General features: G+C 51.1%; 1 protein-coding gene across 1 annotated transcript in view; it reads left to right on the plus strand.

The window, feature by feature from the left end:
- Positions 1–16,608, plus strand: part of sars2 (seryl-tRNA synthetase 2, mitochondrial) — a 41,678-nt gene that overhangs the window by 21,047 nt on the left and 4,023 nt on the right. Inside the window, exons 10-14 of the mRNA XM_072490042.1 lie at positions 158–203; positions 1,588–1,675; positions 7,015–7,127; positions 9,148–9,241; positions 15,293–15,385. Of these exons, the coding sequence (XP_072346143.1) occupies positions 158–203; positions 1,588–1,675; positions 7,015–7,127; positions 9,148–9,241; positions 15,293–15,385 (434 nt within the window). The remainder of the gene's footprint in view (positions 1–157; positions 204–1,587; positions 1,676–7,014; positions 7,128–9,147; positions 9,242–15,292; positions 15,386–16,608) is intronic.

A 16,608-nucleotide genomic window follows, 5' to 3' on the forward strand; every position in this document is an offset into this window, starting at 1 on the left:
GCTAAGGTTTAGAAGGAGACACGGATAGAGCTTGATGAATGACCAGGAGGAGGCCTGAGGTTGGATTCATTGAACCAAACGGCCTCCCTCTCTCTGTGCTGTGAATAATTTGTCACGTGGAATTGTTTTCCTGTTGAAAGACGCTCTTGTTTTCCAGGTTACTTCATGGATCACGCTGTGAACCTGCAGGATCTGCCCGTGAGGTAAAATGAATTATTGAGGAGCGCTGGGTGAGAATGGAAAGTGTTGCGTCACCCTACTCTTCTCCACTGACATCCCAGTTTGCCGTCCGTGCCGAGTGGCACTGAGCGATTTCGAAGCTCGTCGTGTAACATTTAGCTTCCACTTTCTCCCCTCATCTCTTTGCGATGTGTGCTTTAGCCCCAGAGGGTCCTACATCCAACCCGCTGGTGTACAATCAGTGAATGATCACCGTGTGGAAGGGAGCCAGTGGACCTGTAGCCCCTGCAATTTTCTTTTCTCTCCAGATAACCCAATTTGAAAGGCATGGTTGAGCCTGCCTCCACCTCGCTCTCAGGCGATTGAACCTGCCTCCACCTCGCTCTCAAGTCACTCTTACGCCCTTCGCCAGAGACCTTACATCGATGTCCTCTGGTTCTTGATCCTTCTGCCAATGGGAACTGTCTCTTTCTCTATCTTCTCTACCCCTACCTTTCTAGGCACAGGTGGCACGGCGGCACAGTGGTTAGCACTGTTGCTTCACAGCGCCAGGGTCCCAGGTTCGATTCCCAGCTTGGGTCACTGTCTGTGTGGAGTCTGCACATTCTCCCTGCATCTGCGTGGATTTCCTCCGGGTGCTCCGGTTTCCTCCCACAAATCCCGAAAGACGTGCTGTTAGGTAATTTGGACATTCTGAATTCTCCCTCTGTGTCCCCGAACAGGCGCTGGAATGTGGCGACTAGGGGCTTTTCACAGTAACTTCACTGCAGTGTTAATGTAAGCCTACTTGTGACAATAAAGATAATTATATGGGCAGCTCTCTCAACTGTTTTCACCCAACATCTCCCTCCAGCTGAGAGAGCCCTGCCTTTCCCCATTTCTGGAGGCTTACAGCTCACCGAGACGTCTCAGTTACTCCCACTCTGGCCTCTTGTGCATTCCCTATTTCCATCGCTTCACCATTAGCATCAGGACCTACGGCCATATCGACCTTAAGCTCTGGAACTCCCTCCAGACATTTCTTCTCTCTCTCTCCTTCTCCCCCTCTCTCCTCTCCTTCTCTCTCCTCTTCCTCGCTCTCTCTCCTCTCTCTCTCCTCTCTCCTTCCTTCTCTCTCTCCTTTCTCTCTCTCTCCTCTCTCTCCCCCCTCTCTCTCTCTCTCTCCTTCTGTCTCTCCTCCTTTAAGCCTCTCCTTAAAACCAACCTCTTTGACCAAGCATTCAGCTTTTGGCCTAATATTTACTTGTGCGCCTCGGTGTTCTATTGTGTTTGGTTGGGCTCCTATGAAACACCTTGAGGTTCTTCGCTGTATTAAAGGTTTCTATATAAATGCATGTTGTTGTTGTTGGATGTTACTGGGGCGAATGATGCCCGTGCGATGGAGGTCACGCTGTTGGTCTTTTCCAGGATGGTGTGTTGCAGCACGTGTTACAGAACAGAGACAGACACAGGCAGGGAGGCCTGGGGATTGTACAGAGTTCACCATTTCACCAAGGTAGCACATCCTTTATCCTGCTAGATTTTTAGGGGGGGTGGGGGATTACTGATCCATATATCCTTGTCTGAGTCTTCATCTGGAGCCGCTGCAGTGTGTGTGGTGAAGGTGTTCCCATGGTGCTGTTGGGTGGGGGACTTTCAGCTTTCTGACCCACTGGCGATGAGGGAGTGCCCCCTGGTCAGGACATTGTGACTGCCTCGGTGCAGAACCTGGAGAGGGGGGCGTTCCCCTTGTCTTGTTGATAGAGGTCGCAGAGGTGGGAGATCACAGAATCATTCCGGCACAGGGAGACTATTTGGCCCATTGAGACCACGCTGGCTCTCTGTACAGAGGGAGTCAATCCCATTCCAACACTCTACCCTGTAGCCCGGCAAGATGCTGTTCATGGGATCCCTACAGTGCATAAGGAGGCCATTCAGCCATTTGTGTCTGCCCCGACCCTTCGAAAGAACACTCTACCTCGACCCACTCCCCCGTCGTATCCCTGTAACCCCACACATCAATCATGGCCAATCCACCTAACCTGCACATCTTTGGCACTGTGGGTGGAAATCGGAGCACCCGGAGGAAACCCACGCAGACACGGGGAGAACGTGCAGACTCCGCACAGACAGTGACCCGAGAATCAAACCCGTGTCCCTGGCCCTGTGAGGCAACAGTGCTAACCGCTGTGCCGCCATGGTGCCTGTTGAAGCAACCCTGGCGAGCAGTAGACATGTATATCGCTACAGTCTCTAACCTCCAGGCCCAACCAATTCCTCCGACTACGATCTGTGCTCAAACTCTGAGACTACCCCTTTTACACATATGTGAGAAATATGAGAATGACTAGAGCGAGGGTAGGTCCGATCAAGGACAGTAGCGGGAGATTGTGTATTGAGTCTGAAGAGATAGGAAAGGTCTTGAACGAGTACTTTTCTTCTGTATTTACAAATGAGAGGGGCGATATTGTTGGAGAGGACAGTGTGAAACAGACTGGTAAGCTCGAGGAAATACTTGTTAGGAAGGAAGATGTGTTGGGCATTTTGAAAAACTTGAGGATAGACAAGTCCCCCGGGCCTGACGGGATATATCCAAGGATTCTATGGGAAGCAAGAGATGAAATTGCAGAGCCGTTGGCAATGATCTTTTCGTCCTCACTGTCAACAGGGGTGGTACCAGGGGATTGGAGAGTGGCGAATGTCGTGCCCCTGTTCAAAAAAGGGACTAGGGATAACCCTGGGAATTACAGGCCAGTTAGTCTTACTTCGGTGGTAGGCAAAGTAATGGAAAGGGTACTGAAGGATAGGATTTCTGAGCATCTGGAAAGACACTGCTTGATTCGGGATAGTCAGCACGGATTTGTGAGGGGTAGGTCTTGCCTTACAAATCTTATTGAATTCTTTGAGGAGGTGACCAAGCATGTGGATGAAGGTAAAGCAGTGGATGTAGTGTACATGGATTTTAGTAAGGCATTTGATAAGGTTCCCCATGGTAGGCTTCTGCAGAAAGTAAGGAGGCATGGGATAGTGGGAAATTTGGCCAGTTGGATAACGAACTGGCTAACCGATAGAAGTCAGAGAGTGGTGGTGGATGGCAAATATTCAGCCTGGATCCCAGTTACCAGTGGCGTACCGCAGGGATCAGTTCTGGGTCCTCTGCTGTTTGTGATTTTCATTAATGACTTGGATGAGGGAGTTGAAGGGTGGGTCAGTAAATTTGCAGACGATACGAAGATTGGTGGAGTTGTGGATAGTAAGGAGGGCTGTTGTCGGCTGCAAAGAGACATAGATAGGATGCAGAGCTGGGCTGAGAAGTGGCAGATGGAGTTTAACCTTGAAAAGTGTGAGGTTGTCCATTTTGGAAGGACAAATATGAATGCGGAATACAGAGTTAACGGTAGAGTTCTTGGCAATGTGGAGGAGCAGAGAGATCTTGGGGTCTATGTTCATACATCTTTGAAAGTTGCCACTCAAGTGGATAGAGCTGTGAAGAAGGCCTATGGTGTGCTCGCGTTCATTAACAGAGGGATTGAATTTAAGAGCAGTGAGGTGATGATGCAGCTGTACAAAACTTTGGTAAGGCCACATTTGGAGTACTGTGTACAGTTCTGGTCACCTCATTTTAGGAAGGATGTGGAAGCTTTGGAAAAGGTGCAAAGAAGATTTACCAGGATGTTACCTGGAATGGAGAGTAGGTCTTACGAGGAAAGGTTGAGGGTGCTAGGCCTTTTCTCATTAGAACAGAGAAGGACGAGGGGCGACTTGATAGAGGTTTATAAGATGATCAGGGGAATAGATAGAGTAGACAGTCAGACTTTTTCCCCGGGTGGAACAAACCATTACAAGGGGACATAAATTTAAGGTGAAAGGTGGAAGATATAGGAGGGATATCAGAGGTAGGTTCTTTACCCAGAGAGTAGTGGGGGCATGGAATGCACTGCCTGTGGAAGTAGTTGAATCGGAAACATTAGGGACCTTCAAGCAGCTATTGAATAGGTACATGGATTACGGTAAAATGAAAAAGTGTAGATTTATTTGTTTTTAAGGGCAGCACGGTAGCATTGTGGATAGCACAATTGCTTCACAGCTCCAGGGTCCCAGGTTCGATTCCGGCTTGGGTCACTGTCTGTGCGGAGTCTGCACGTCCTCCCCGTGTCTGTGTGGGTTTCCTCCGGGTGCTCCGGTTTCCTCCCACAGTCCAAAGATGTGCAGGGTAGGTGGATTGGCCATGATAAATTGCCCTTAGTGTCCAAAATTGCCCTTGGTGTTGGGTGGGTGGGGTGCTCTTTCCAAGAGCCGGTGCAGACTCAGGGGGCCGAATGGCCTCCTTCTGCACTGTAAATTCAATGATAATCTATGATTAATCTAGGACAAAGGTTCGGCACAACATCGTGGGCCGAAGGGCCTGTTCTGTGCTGTATTTTCTATGTTCAATTGGGGAATGTGCCTGGAAACACTCTGGGCGTAGAGCAAACAAAAATAAGCTGGCAGTACATTTTTCTCGTTGCTGATTGCACTGGAGGAATGTTGGCCAAGACTCCCAAGTGTATTCCCTGTGCGGCTTGGGATTTTTACTGACAGGCATAGTCTTAACTTTGGCGACTCACCTGAAAGGCGGCACCTCCGACAGTGCAGCATTCCCTCTGTATAACAATGCAGCATCAACCCAGATAGTGAGCTTAAATCCTGGAATTGCTCTTCAACCTATAATCTTTTGATTGGAGTGTTATTGACCCCTGTGAGTAAACATGAGCAACAAAGGTACTTACTTCGCTGTTGGAAGATGGTACCTGAACCTTGGGAATCGGGAAAAGAAAAAAATGTAAGATGGCAACTAATTAACAAGTTCTGTAGGGCGGGACGGTGGCACAGTGGTTAACACTGCTGCCTCACGGCACCGAGGTCCCGGGTTCGATCCCAGCCCCGGGTCACTGTCCGTGTGGAGTTTGCACATTCCCCCCGTGTCTGCGTGGGGCTCACCCCACAGCCCAAAGATGTGCAGGGTAGGTGGATTGGCCGCGCTAAATTACCCCTGAGTTGGGTGGGGGGGAAAATTAAAATTTTAAAACATTTTCAGAAAAAAATGAACGAGTTCTGCAGGAGGGTCATTTCGACTCAAACTGTTACCTATGTTTCCCCTCCACAGATGCTACCAGACCTGCTGAGTTCATCCAGCAGTTTCTATTTTATTCATTTCGGTCAATAACCTTGCTGTGACATTTACAGTAACAAATTTAAACTGGTGAATTAGAGTGTGATTCCATAACTCTCTGACTCAAGCATGGAAACTGCTACATCAAAACAGGCATAATCCATTCAGTCCCTCTATTCTGTTCTGCCATTCCATTAGATCACGGGGGATCTGTATCTACTGCCTTTGTTCTGCGTCCCTTAATATCTGTGTCCAACAAAAATCTATCAATCCCAGTTAATTGATCCACAACTTCAAAAGCTTTCTGGGGGAGAGAGTTCCAGATTTCCACTCTCCTTTGTGTGAAGATCTGCTTCTGGACATCACCCCTGAATGACCTGGCGGTAGCTCTAAGGGGGTCTCTCTCTCCCTCTCTCCTAATATATTAGATTAGTCCTTGATGTCACAGTGGTTAGCACAGTGCCAGGGTCCCAGGTTCAATTCCCGGCTTGGGTCACTGCCTCTGCAGAATGTGCGCACTCTCCCTGTGCCTGCGTGGGTTTCCTGCCCTTAATCGTTAAACTCTCAACTTTTGAAGCTTGCAACACGGCGCCAGGGTCCCAAGTTCGATTCCCGGCTTGGGTCACTGTCTGTTTGGAGTGTGTATGTTCTGCCTGGGTTTCCTCCGGGTGCTCCGGTTTCCTCCCACAAGTCCCGAAAGACATGCTTGTTGGGTGAATTGGACATTCTGAATTCTCCCTCCGTGTACCCGAACAGGTGCCGGAATGTGGCGACTAGGGGCTTTTCACAGTAACTTCATTGCAGTGTTAATGTAAGCCTACTTGTGACAATAATAATAAAAGATTATACTCCAGAAAAAATACAAACCTGGGGCGAAATTCTCCCCCAACGGCGGGATGTCCGCCGACTGGCGCCAAAAACGGCGCCAATCAGACGGGCATTGCGCCGACCCAAAGGTGCAGAATTCTCCGCATCTTTGGCGGCCTAGCCCCAACATTGAGGGGCTAGGCCGACGCCGGAGGGATTTCCGCCCCGCCAGCTGGCGTAAATGGCGTTTGTTGCCCCGCCAGCTGGCGCGGAAATGCGGCGCATGCGCGGGAGCGTCAGCGGCCGCTGTCAGTTTCCCGGCGCATGCGCGGGAGCGTCAGCGGCCGCTGTCAGTTTCCCGCGCGTGCGCAGTGGGGAGAGTCTCTTCCGCCTCCGCCATGGTGGAGGCCGTAGCGGAGGGGGAAGGGAAAGAGTGCCCCCACGGCACAGGCCCGCCCGCGGATCGGTGGGCCCCGATCGCGGGCCAGGCCACCGTGGGGGCACCCCCCGGGGTCAGATCGCCCCGTGCCCCCCCCCCAGGACCCCGGAGCCCGCCCACGCCGCCTGGTCCCGCCGGTAAATACCAGGTTTGATTTACGTCGGCGGGATAGGCAATTCCTGGGCGGGACTTCGGCCCATCCGGGCCGGAGAATCCAGCGGGGGGTCCCGCCATCCGGCGCGGCCCGATTCCCGCTCCCGCCCAATCTCCGGTACCTGAGACTTCGGCGGGGGCGGGGGCGGGATTCACGACGGCCAACGGCCATTCTCCGACCCGGCGGGGGGTCGGAGAATGACGCCCCCGGTCTATGCAATCTGTCATCATAAGTTAACAAGAGGTACGTGAGGCATTGCTCCCCAGTGGTCAGTTCTAACAGCTTGCTTCTGTTCTGTTGAAGGTTGAGATGTTTGGGGTAACAGCTGTAGAGACTGGGGCCGAGAGCACGGCGCTCCTGGACGAGTTTGTGATGCTACAGAAGGAGATCTTCTCTGACCTTGGACTCCACTACAAGTGAGATTGAGAGTTGGTTTATCGTCCAACACGTTTGAAGGAGCGCAATCTGTTCATTTAATTTCTCTGCTGGGTGATTACTTTTCCTTTCTGGTACCACTCCTCCGGTTGCTTTCCTCACTCCTGGAACAGTCCGGCTAACGGGGCTGCTGCTTTCCCCAACCCCAGGCCCCGCTGCTTTCCCCAACCCCAGGCCCCGCTGCTTTCCCCAACCCCAGGCCCCGCTGCTTTCCCCAACCCCAGGCCCCGCTGCTTTCCCCAACCCCAGGCCCCGCTGCTCCTTGGGCGTCTCCACTGTTGGGGCTGTTGTCTAATGGGTAGCATTCTGGCCTCTTAAGTCAAAAACGTTTAGAGTTCAAGTCCCACTGGGCATGAAAAGCAAAGGCTAGGCTGACTCTCGGAGCAGTGCTGAGGGGGTGCTGCATTGTCAGAGGAGCTGTCTTCCGGATGAGATGTTGAACTGAGGCCTAGTCTGCCCCTTCAGGTCAATGTTAAAGATCCCAAGGCTAGCATTTTGAACAAGAGCAGGGGAACTCTTCCCCCGGTGTCCTTCGTGCCATAGAATCCCTACAGTGCAGATGGAGGCCATTCGGCCCATCGTGTCTGCACCGACCTTCAGAAAGAGCACCCCACCTAGGACCACTCTCCCACCCTATCCCGGTAACCCCACCAAACCTGCACATCCCTGGGCACTAAGGGGCAATCTCAGAATGGCCAATCCACCTAACCTGCACATCTTTGGACTGTGGCAGGAAACCGGAGCATCCGGAGGAAACCCACGCAGACACGGGGAGAATGTGGAAACTCCACACACAGCGACCCAAGGCCGGAATTGAACCCGGGTCCCTGGAGCTGTGGGGCAGCAGTGCAAACCACCCCATTCTGGCCATATTTATCCCTCAACCAACACCTCACTGAAACCGATTATCTGATTATTATCGCTTTGTTGTTTCTGGGATCTTGCTGTTTGCAGATTTTCTGCCACATTTCCTACATGTCAGCAGTCAGCGAAGTATATCGCTGGCTGTGAAATACTTCAGGAATCCAATTTTTCCTGAAAGATGCTAAATAAATGCATGTCCTTTTATCTTCCCAGATGAGCTCTGATACTTTTGTTCTGGTAAATTTAGATGCCTAATTCTTTTTGAAAGAAGGGGCAGTTTAGCGCGGCCAATCCACCTATACCTGCACATCTTTGGTTTGTAGGGGTGAGACCCACGCAGACACGGGGAGAATGTGCAAACTCCACACGGACCAGGATCGAACCCGGGACCTCGGTGCCGTGAGGCAGCAGTGCTAACCACTGCACCACCGTGCCGCCCCTTGAGCTGGGTTGCTTGCCGTCCAGTAAGTCCCAACCAAACAACAGCCAGGCTTGGGTGGCAGGTTACAGATTAAGACAGCATTGGACCAGTCTGAGATGTCCTTTCAATGTTTCAAGTAGCCAGGTCGGAAAAAACCATTGAACGAGGGAATGGAAAGTTTTATTCCAGTGAGGAGCCAACATCCTCTGAAGAGAAGTGAAGAGCATTAACATTCTTAAAATAAGAAGACAGGGGTCGAAGGAGGCCATTCAACTCCTCGAGCATGTTCCGCTAATCAGTTAGACCGTGGCTGGCAATCTAAGTGTTGACACTTAGCCTTTTGGGGAATAAGTCTTGATTTTCTGTGGCACAGTGGTGAGCACTGCTGCCTCACAGCTCCAGGGACCCGGGTTCAATTCCGGCCCTGGGTCACTGTCTGTGCGGAGTTTGCACGTTCTCCCCGTGCCTGCGTGGGTTTCCTCTGGGTGCTCCTGTTTCCTCCCACAGTCTAAAGATATTTTTTTATTTTGCAAATGATCCAGGCGCCCTGGACGTATCCCTGGTGACCCTGTTCCACTGCCGGGCATTCTCTGTATAAAGACCTGCTTATCTGTCCCCCAGCTTGATGTTTATCCATTTTCCACCCGGCCCTCCCTCGGCACCATTGACCCCCTTTGTGTCACAGCGTTGCTAATATATCCGGGTGTTTTTGGCAGGGTGCTGGATATGCCGACCCAGGAACTTGGGCTGCCAGCTTATCGCAAGTTCGACATTGAAGCCTGGATGCCTGGACGGGGTAATTATGGAGAGGTAGGTTGCTGGATTCACTGTTGAGTGTGTACCGACTTCACAAATAACTCACAAGACAGGTTAACAGCCACTTGGACAACTCTGTATAGCATTTAGACTGTCTGCTCTCAGCCTGAAGAGCAATGTATGAACGTGCTTTGCTGGGCTGTGCAGTTGTGTGTTGAAGGTTCTCCATGGTCAGCTCCTCAGCTTGTGGGGATGATTCTACGAGCCCCGTGCCGGGCCGGAGAATCGGCACAACCGCGCCCCGAGGCCGGCGCGCGATTCTCTGAAGTGCTGAGAATCGGCGGCGGCGCTGGCTGCGGGCCGCTGGAATCGGCGTGGCCGCCAATTCTCCGGGCCGAGCGGCCGCGCGGACACGACAGAGTCCCGCCGGCACTGTTCACCCCTGGTCGCTGCCGGCGGGAAATCTGCGCGAACAGCCGGGGAGCAGGCCGAGAGGGCCTCCGACGGGGCGATCAGGGCCCACCAATCGGCAGGCCGGCCTCTTTCCCCCCCCCCCCCGGCCTACATTCCGGCGCGGCCGGCCCCTGACCACCGACGCCATGTTGGTCGGGGCCGGCGCGCTAAAGAAATCACCCGCGCGTGCGCGGGTTGGCGCGGTGCCCATTTGGCGCCGGGAAGGGAGGCTGGAGCGGCGTGAACCTCTCCAGCGACGTGCTGGCCCCCTGTGGAGGCCAGAATCGGCCGTCCCCGTGCCCATTTCGCGCCGTCGTGAAACGCGACGGCATTCACGACGCCGCGAACACTTGGGCTCCATATTGGAGAATCGCCCCCTGTGAATATGGATGGCGTGTGACTGACGGACTGCCCGAAAGGCGGGTGGAATCAGGTTCAGTAAGAGTTTTCTAACAGGAGTTGGATACATACTTGAAAGGGAGAAATTTTGGGCAGCACGGTGGCGCAGTGGTTGGCGTTACTGCCTCACGGCGCCGAGGTCCCGAGTTCGAATCCCGGCTCTGGGTCACTGTCCGTGTGGAGTGTGCACATTCTCCCCGTGTCTGCGTGGGTTTCGCCCCCACAACCCAAAGATGTGGGACCTTCAAGCAGCTATTGGATAGGTATATGGATTACAGTAAAATGATAGTGTAGATTTATTTGTTCTCAAGGGCAGCATGGTAGCATTGTGGATAGCACAATTGCTTCACAGCTCCAGGATCCCAGGTTTGATTCCGGCTTGGGTCACTGTCTGTGCGGAGTCTGCACGTCCTCCCCGTGTCTGCGTGGGTTTCCTCCGGGTGCTCCGGTTTCCTCCCACAGTCCAAAGATGTGCGGGTTAGGTGAATTGGCCAATGATAAATTGCCCCTAATGTCCAAATTGCCCTTGGTGTTGGGTGGAAGTGTTGAGTTTGGGTAGGGCGCTCTTTCCAAGAGCCGGTGCAGACTCAAAGGGCCGAATGGCCTCCTCCTGCACTGTAAATTCAATGATAATCTATGATTAATCTAGGACAAAGGTTCGGCACAACATCGTGGGCCGAAGGGCCTGTTCTGTGCTGTATTTTTCTATGTTCTATGTTCTATGTGCAGGGTAGGTGGATGGAAGAAAAGGGAGAAATTTGCAGGGAATGTGCAATGGGGTTGGGGCTAATTGGATAGCGCTTTTGAAGTGGGAGCACCTGTACAACGGGCTGAATGGCCGCCACATGTGCCAAATCATTCCGTGGTGGTCATTCCCCCGAACAGCGTCTACACAGCACCCTGGGTGCACCGACACCACACTGACTGCAGCGGTTCAGGGAGGCGGTTCAGCACCACCTTCCCGAGCGCATTTGGGGGTGGATAATAAATGCTAGAGGCACTTGCATCCCGTGAAAGAATAAAAAGGATCACTTTCAGCCCCTCACTCCCCTGTAAAACGCACAAATAGTCAAGGAGAGGAAGTCATTTTCCCACATGGCTCTTGTCCCATCTCCCGACCCACGCACCCAGCTCCCTTTTGAATATAAGATCAGAAGAAATAGAAACAATAGAAGCAGAAGGAGGCCATTCGGCCCCTCGAGCCTGCTCCGCCATTCATTATGATCATGGCTGATCATCCAACTCAATAGCCTGGTCCCGCCTCCCCCCATATCCTTCGATCGCTTCACCCCAAATGCTGTATCGAACTGCTTCTTGTAAACATCCAGTGTTTAGGCCACAGCTGCTTTCTCTGACAGCAAATTCCACAGGCCGACCACGCTCTGGGTGAACAAATTTCTCCTCATCTCTGTCCTAAAACCCTTCATTCTTCTGAACTCCCAACAAATACAATCCTAACCGATTCAATCTCTCCTCGTGCGTCAGTCCCGGCATCCCAGAAATCAGTCTGGTAGACTTTCTCTGCACTCGCTCGATAGCAAGAACATCCTTCCTCAGATAAGGAGACCAGAATTGCCCACAATACTCCAGGTGTGGCCTCACCAAGGCCCTGTATAAATGCGGCAAGACATCCCCGCTCCTGTACTCTGATCCTCTCACTATGAAGGCCAACATACCATTTCCATCCTTTACCGTCTGCTGCTCCTGCTTGCTTACCTCCAGCGACTGGTGTACGAGGACACCCAGGCCTCATTGCACATTCCCCTCTCCTAACTTACGACCATTCAGATAATAATCTGCCTTCCTGTTTTTGCTCCCACTGTGGATAACCTCGCATTTATCAAAATGATACCGCATCTGCCATTCACTTGCCCACTCATTCAACTTGTCCAAATCGCACTGAACGATCTCTGCATCCTCCTCACAGCTCACCCTCCCAGCCAGCTTGGTGTCATCTGTAAATTTGGAGATATTACATTTTGTTCACTCCTCTAAATCATTCAATATATATTGTGAATAGCTGGGGTCCCAGCACTGATCCCTGCTGTACCCCACTAGTCACTGCCTGCCATTTGGAAAAATACCCTTTAATTCCTACTTTGTTTCCTGTCTGTCGTCAAGTCCAGTTTTCTTTCCATCTCAATGCACCGCCCCCAATCACATGAGCTTTAACTTTACATCTTAATGTCTTATGGGGGGACTTTTTTGAACATCTTCTGAAAGCAGGAGTGGGCCATTCAGCCCCTCGAGCCTGCTCCGCCATTCAATATGATCTTGGTTGGGTGGCGCAGTGGGTTAGCCCTGTTGCCTCGCGGCGCCGAGGTCCCAGGTTCGATCCCGGCTCTGGGTCACTGTCCGTGTGGAGTTTGCACATTCTCCCCGTGTTTTCGTGGGTTTCTCCCCCACAACCCAAAGATGTGCAGGGTAGGTGGATTGGCCGCGCCAAATTGCCCCTTAATTGGAAAAAAATGAATTGGGTACTCTAAATTTAAAAAATATATATATGATCTTGGTTGATCTGGTTGTGTCCTCAACCCCCCTTTCTTGCATGTCCCCCATAACCTTCGACTCCCTTGTCGATCAAAAGCCTAACTAACTCAGCCTTGCACGTGTTTGCTGACCCAGACCCCACTGCTCTCTGGAAGAGAGTTCCACAGGACTAACCACCCCGAGAGAAGGAATTACTCACAATCTCCATGTGAAATGGGAGACCCCCTTTCTTTAAACTGCGCCCCCCCCAGTTCTCGATTCCCCCACGAGAGGAGACATCCTCAGCATCCACTCTGTTGAGCCTCAGAATTTTCCGTCTTACAATAAGATCACCTCTGATTCTTCTAAACCTCAATGAGCACAGGCCCAACCTGCCCCCTTCGTCCCCGGAATCAGCCAAGTGAACCTGCTCTGAACTGCTTCCAACGCAAGTATATGCTTCCTTAAGTAAGGCGGACCAACCTGTGCGTATCTGAACCGTTTACATCGCTGCTACTTGGGTTGAGGATTATTACCACCCTTTGAATTATCCGAGGATAGCATCCACGTCAGCTTAAAAGTTGCTTTGCTGTCACCTAAGTTGCTCCTGTTCGTTGATTGATACACCAGTCGGCCATTCAGCCCATCGAGCCAGCGTTGGCTCACCCCCCCCCCCAACCCTTTCCCCACAGCCCTGCAAATGTATTCCCTTCAAGCATCTGTCCAATTTCCTTTTGGAAGCTACTCTTCAATCTGCTTCCCCTTGGGCAATGAACGCAAGAGCGTGACAACATTATGTGTTAAATTTATTCTCCTCGCTTTGTTTATGGGTCTGTTATCACTCACCGTTAAATTGGCAGGCTGCCCTCCCGGTCTGATGTAATTGGAATTCACATTCTACGGTTTATCTTTCATTTGTTATGGGCCAGGGTTTAGAGAACCCCAAAGTGTATCATGGAGTTCACCTGACCCACAACTTTTACTAGATTGTGGTATGGGGAGCACACGGCCCACTCTACAGGTGTGGTACAGCAGAAATGGAAAAGTATTTTTTAAAGCAAAACAATGTTTATTCTATGAACTCAAGTTAACCTTTTTAAAACATACAGTGAACATCTTAGCAACCATCAATTCAAATACATCCCCCAAAGAATACAACACTAAGTAAACCTTTAAGCTTTCCTTTTTAACATCCATACGACTTAAAAACAAAACTTTTATCAGAAGCTCATCAGGTTAAAGTCACTTCTGAAAACATTTATAATTCTGAATTCACCAAATGATCAAGAGATAGTCTTTTGGTGGCAGAGAGAACAACAGTACACCCGCTCTGTCTGGCTTCAGCTCCAACGCTGAAAATGAAACTAAAACACACCCTGCAGCAAACAGCCTAAAACAAAAGTAAAAAGCTGACACAGCCCAGCTCCACCCACTCTCTGACATCACTGCAGTAGTAAACACCCATTTCTTAAAGGTACTCTCACTACAGATATTTATATACACACCCATTTATAAACACCCATTTCTTAAAGGTACTCTCACTACAGATATTTATATACACATCCATTTATAAAGGGGCAGCGCGGTAGCATTGTGGATAGCACAATTGCTTCACAGCTCCAGGGTCCCGGGTTCGATTCCGGCTTGGGTCACTGTCTGTGTGGAGTCTGCACATCCTCCCCGTGTGTGCGTGGGTTTCCTCCGGATGCTCCGGTTTCCTCCCACAATCCAAAGATGTGCAGGTTAGGTGGATTGGCCATGATAGGTTGTCCTTAGTGTCCAAAATTGCCCTTAGTGTTGGGTGGGGTTACTGGGTTGTGGGGATAGGGTGGAGATGTTGACCTTGGGTAGGGTGCTCTTTCCAAGAGCCGGTGCAGACTCGATGGGCCGAATGACCTCCTTCTGCACTGTAAATTCTATGATCTAAATTCTATGATCTATAAAAACCCATTTCTTAAAGGTACTCTCACATGACACATTGGAAAATTTAATATTTCCGACGTTGCAATGAGGCCTCTTTCCTGTCTACGTTTTTTCCTGAAGTGTTTCCCGCCTTGTTGTATGACGTAAATTCAATTGAAGAAAGAAGAACTTTCCTGGAACCTCAGCATTACTGGGGGACGTCAGCATTTATTGCCCATTCCTAATTGCCCCTTGAGGAGGTGGTGATGAGTCATTGAATGACCCGCCGCAGCCCCTGAGGTGTAGGTGCACCCACTGTGCTGTTAGGGAGGGAGCTCCTGGATTTCGACCCAGCGACAGTGAAGGAACGGCCGATATATTTACGAGTCGGGGTGGTGGGTGACTCGGAGGGGAGTTTTCAGGTGATGATGTATCTGCTGCTCTTGTCCTTCTAGGTGGTAGCGGGGGGGGCTTGCAAGGTGCTTCATTGGAGCCTTGGTACATTGCAGCAGTGGGGGGTCTTATCTCAGTTTAACATTTTCTGAAGTATGAGACTTAATTTCCACTCCTGTGTTGCATTTAGCTCTTTTTTTAAAAAAATAAAATAAATTTAGAGTACCCAATTCATTTTTTCCAATTAAGGAGCAATTTAGCGCAGCGAACCCACCTACCCTGCACATCTTTGGGTTGTGGGGGCGAAACCCACGCAGACACGGGGAGAATGTGCAATCTCCACACGGACAGTGACCCAGAGCTGGGATCGAACCCGCGACCTCGGTGCCGTGAGGCAGCTGTGCTAACCACTGCGCCACCGTGCTGCCGTGCTCTCTATTTTTATTTCGATAAAACGCACGGCAGTAATTTTATTTCCTCTTTTTCAAGCTTTCAAGCGCGTCCAACTGCACGGATTACCAAAGCAAAAGGTTGAATATCATGTACTATGAGGAAGCTGATCGTCTAAAATACTCTCACACTGTAAGTAGAATGGCCAGCTCGATCTTTTACTCATTGATCCTATTTCCTTTACTCATTCACGAGATTTGGGCCTCGCTGGGCTGGGTTTGCATTTTTTGCCCATCCCTAATTGCCCCTTGAACTGAGTGCCTCGCTCAACCATTTCTGTGGGCCTGGAGTCACATGTCGGACAGACCGGGTAAGAACGGCAGATTTCCTTTCCGAAAAGGGCATTAGTGAACCAGGTGGGCATTCACAACCATTGACAGCGGTTTCACGGTCGTTATTACACTTCTCAAGGGCAATTCAAATTGCACCACCTGCCATGGTAGGATTCGAACCCTGGTCCCCAGAGCATGCTCCTGGGTCTCTGAATTACGAGTTCAGTTGCAATTCCACTACGCCGCCGCCTCCCCGATTTCAAATCAGCATTTGAAACGCCTCGATTTGATCAGCCCGTGATTTTCTAGACTCTTGGTAAAGCCGTACTTAACTCGGGTAATGGCCCAGTGGTTAGCATTGCGGCTTCACGGCGCGGAGGTCCCAAGCTCAATCCCGGCTCTGGGTCACTGTCCGTGTGGAGTTTGCACATTCTCCCCATGTCTGTATGGGTTTCGCCCTCGCAACCCAAAAGATGTGCAGGGTAGGTGGATTGGCCGCGCTAAATTGCCCCTTAATTGGGGAAAGAAAAAATGAATTGGGTATGCTAAATTTATAAAACTTGGGCAATGGCCAAAAAATCCAAACTCTTTGTGCTGGTTGCTTGCGCACCGCTGAAGTCAAACTAGCCCCGGTTCCAATCTGCTTGTTGATAGAATCGTAGAATAGCACACCTTCTTCAACAGCTGTTCTGCTCCTAGTGTCCCTGCGGGTCAACGCATTATCTCAAAGCTACCACCTCACTGGTGCCCTCTGCGTCCCTGCCAATCCTGCTCTCCAATGTGGCAACGTGACACCAAGCAGCAACGGCAGAGACACAGCCTCGTTCCAACTTCGAGCCGCTGAGACGGGAGAGCGGGCAAGGAACTGCGCAGCCGCCCGCGAGTTCAAGATGATGGAGAAGAAGGATAGCGATCAGAGGAACCCCTCTGCACAGCTTGGACAGGCACCCGAGAGTTAGATGTGCAGATAGAGACAAGACTCTCGGTTTCACGCGGTAATGTCCAAATCTCCGCCCCGAAGCAGGCAAGATAATTCGGCGAAGCCAGGCCCGGATGGTGTGCCGGGTTTATGAAGACAAAGCC

Source organism: Scyliorhinus torazame, chromosome 25, assembly GCF_047496885.1.
Source record: "Scyliorhinus torazame isolate Kashiwa2021f chromosome 25, sScyTor2.1, whole genome shotgun sequence".
Classification (NCBI taxonomy): domain Eukaryota; kingdom Metazoa; phylum Chordata; class Chondrichthyes; order Carcharhiniformes; family Scyliorhinidae; genus Scyliorhinus; species Scyliorhinus torazame.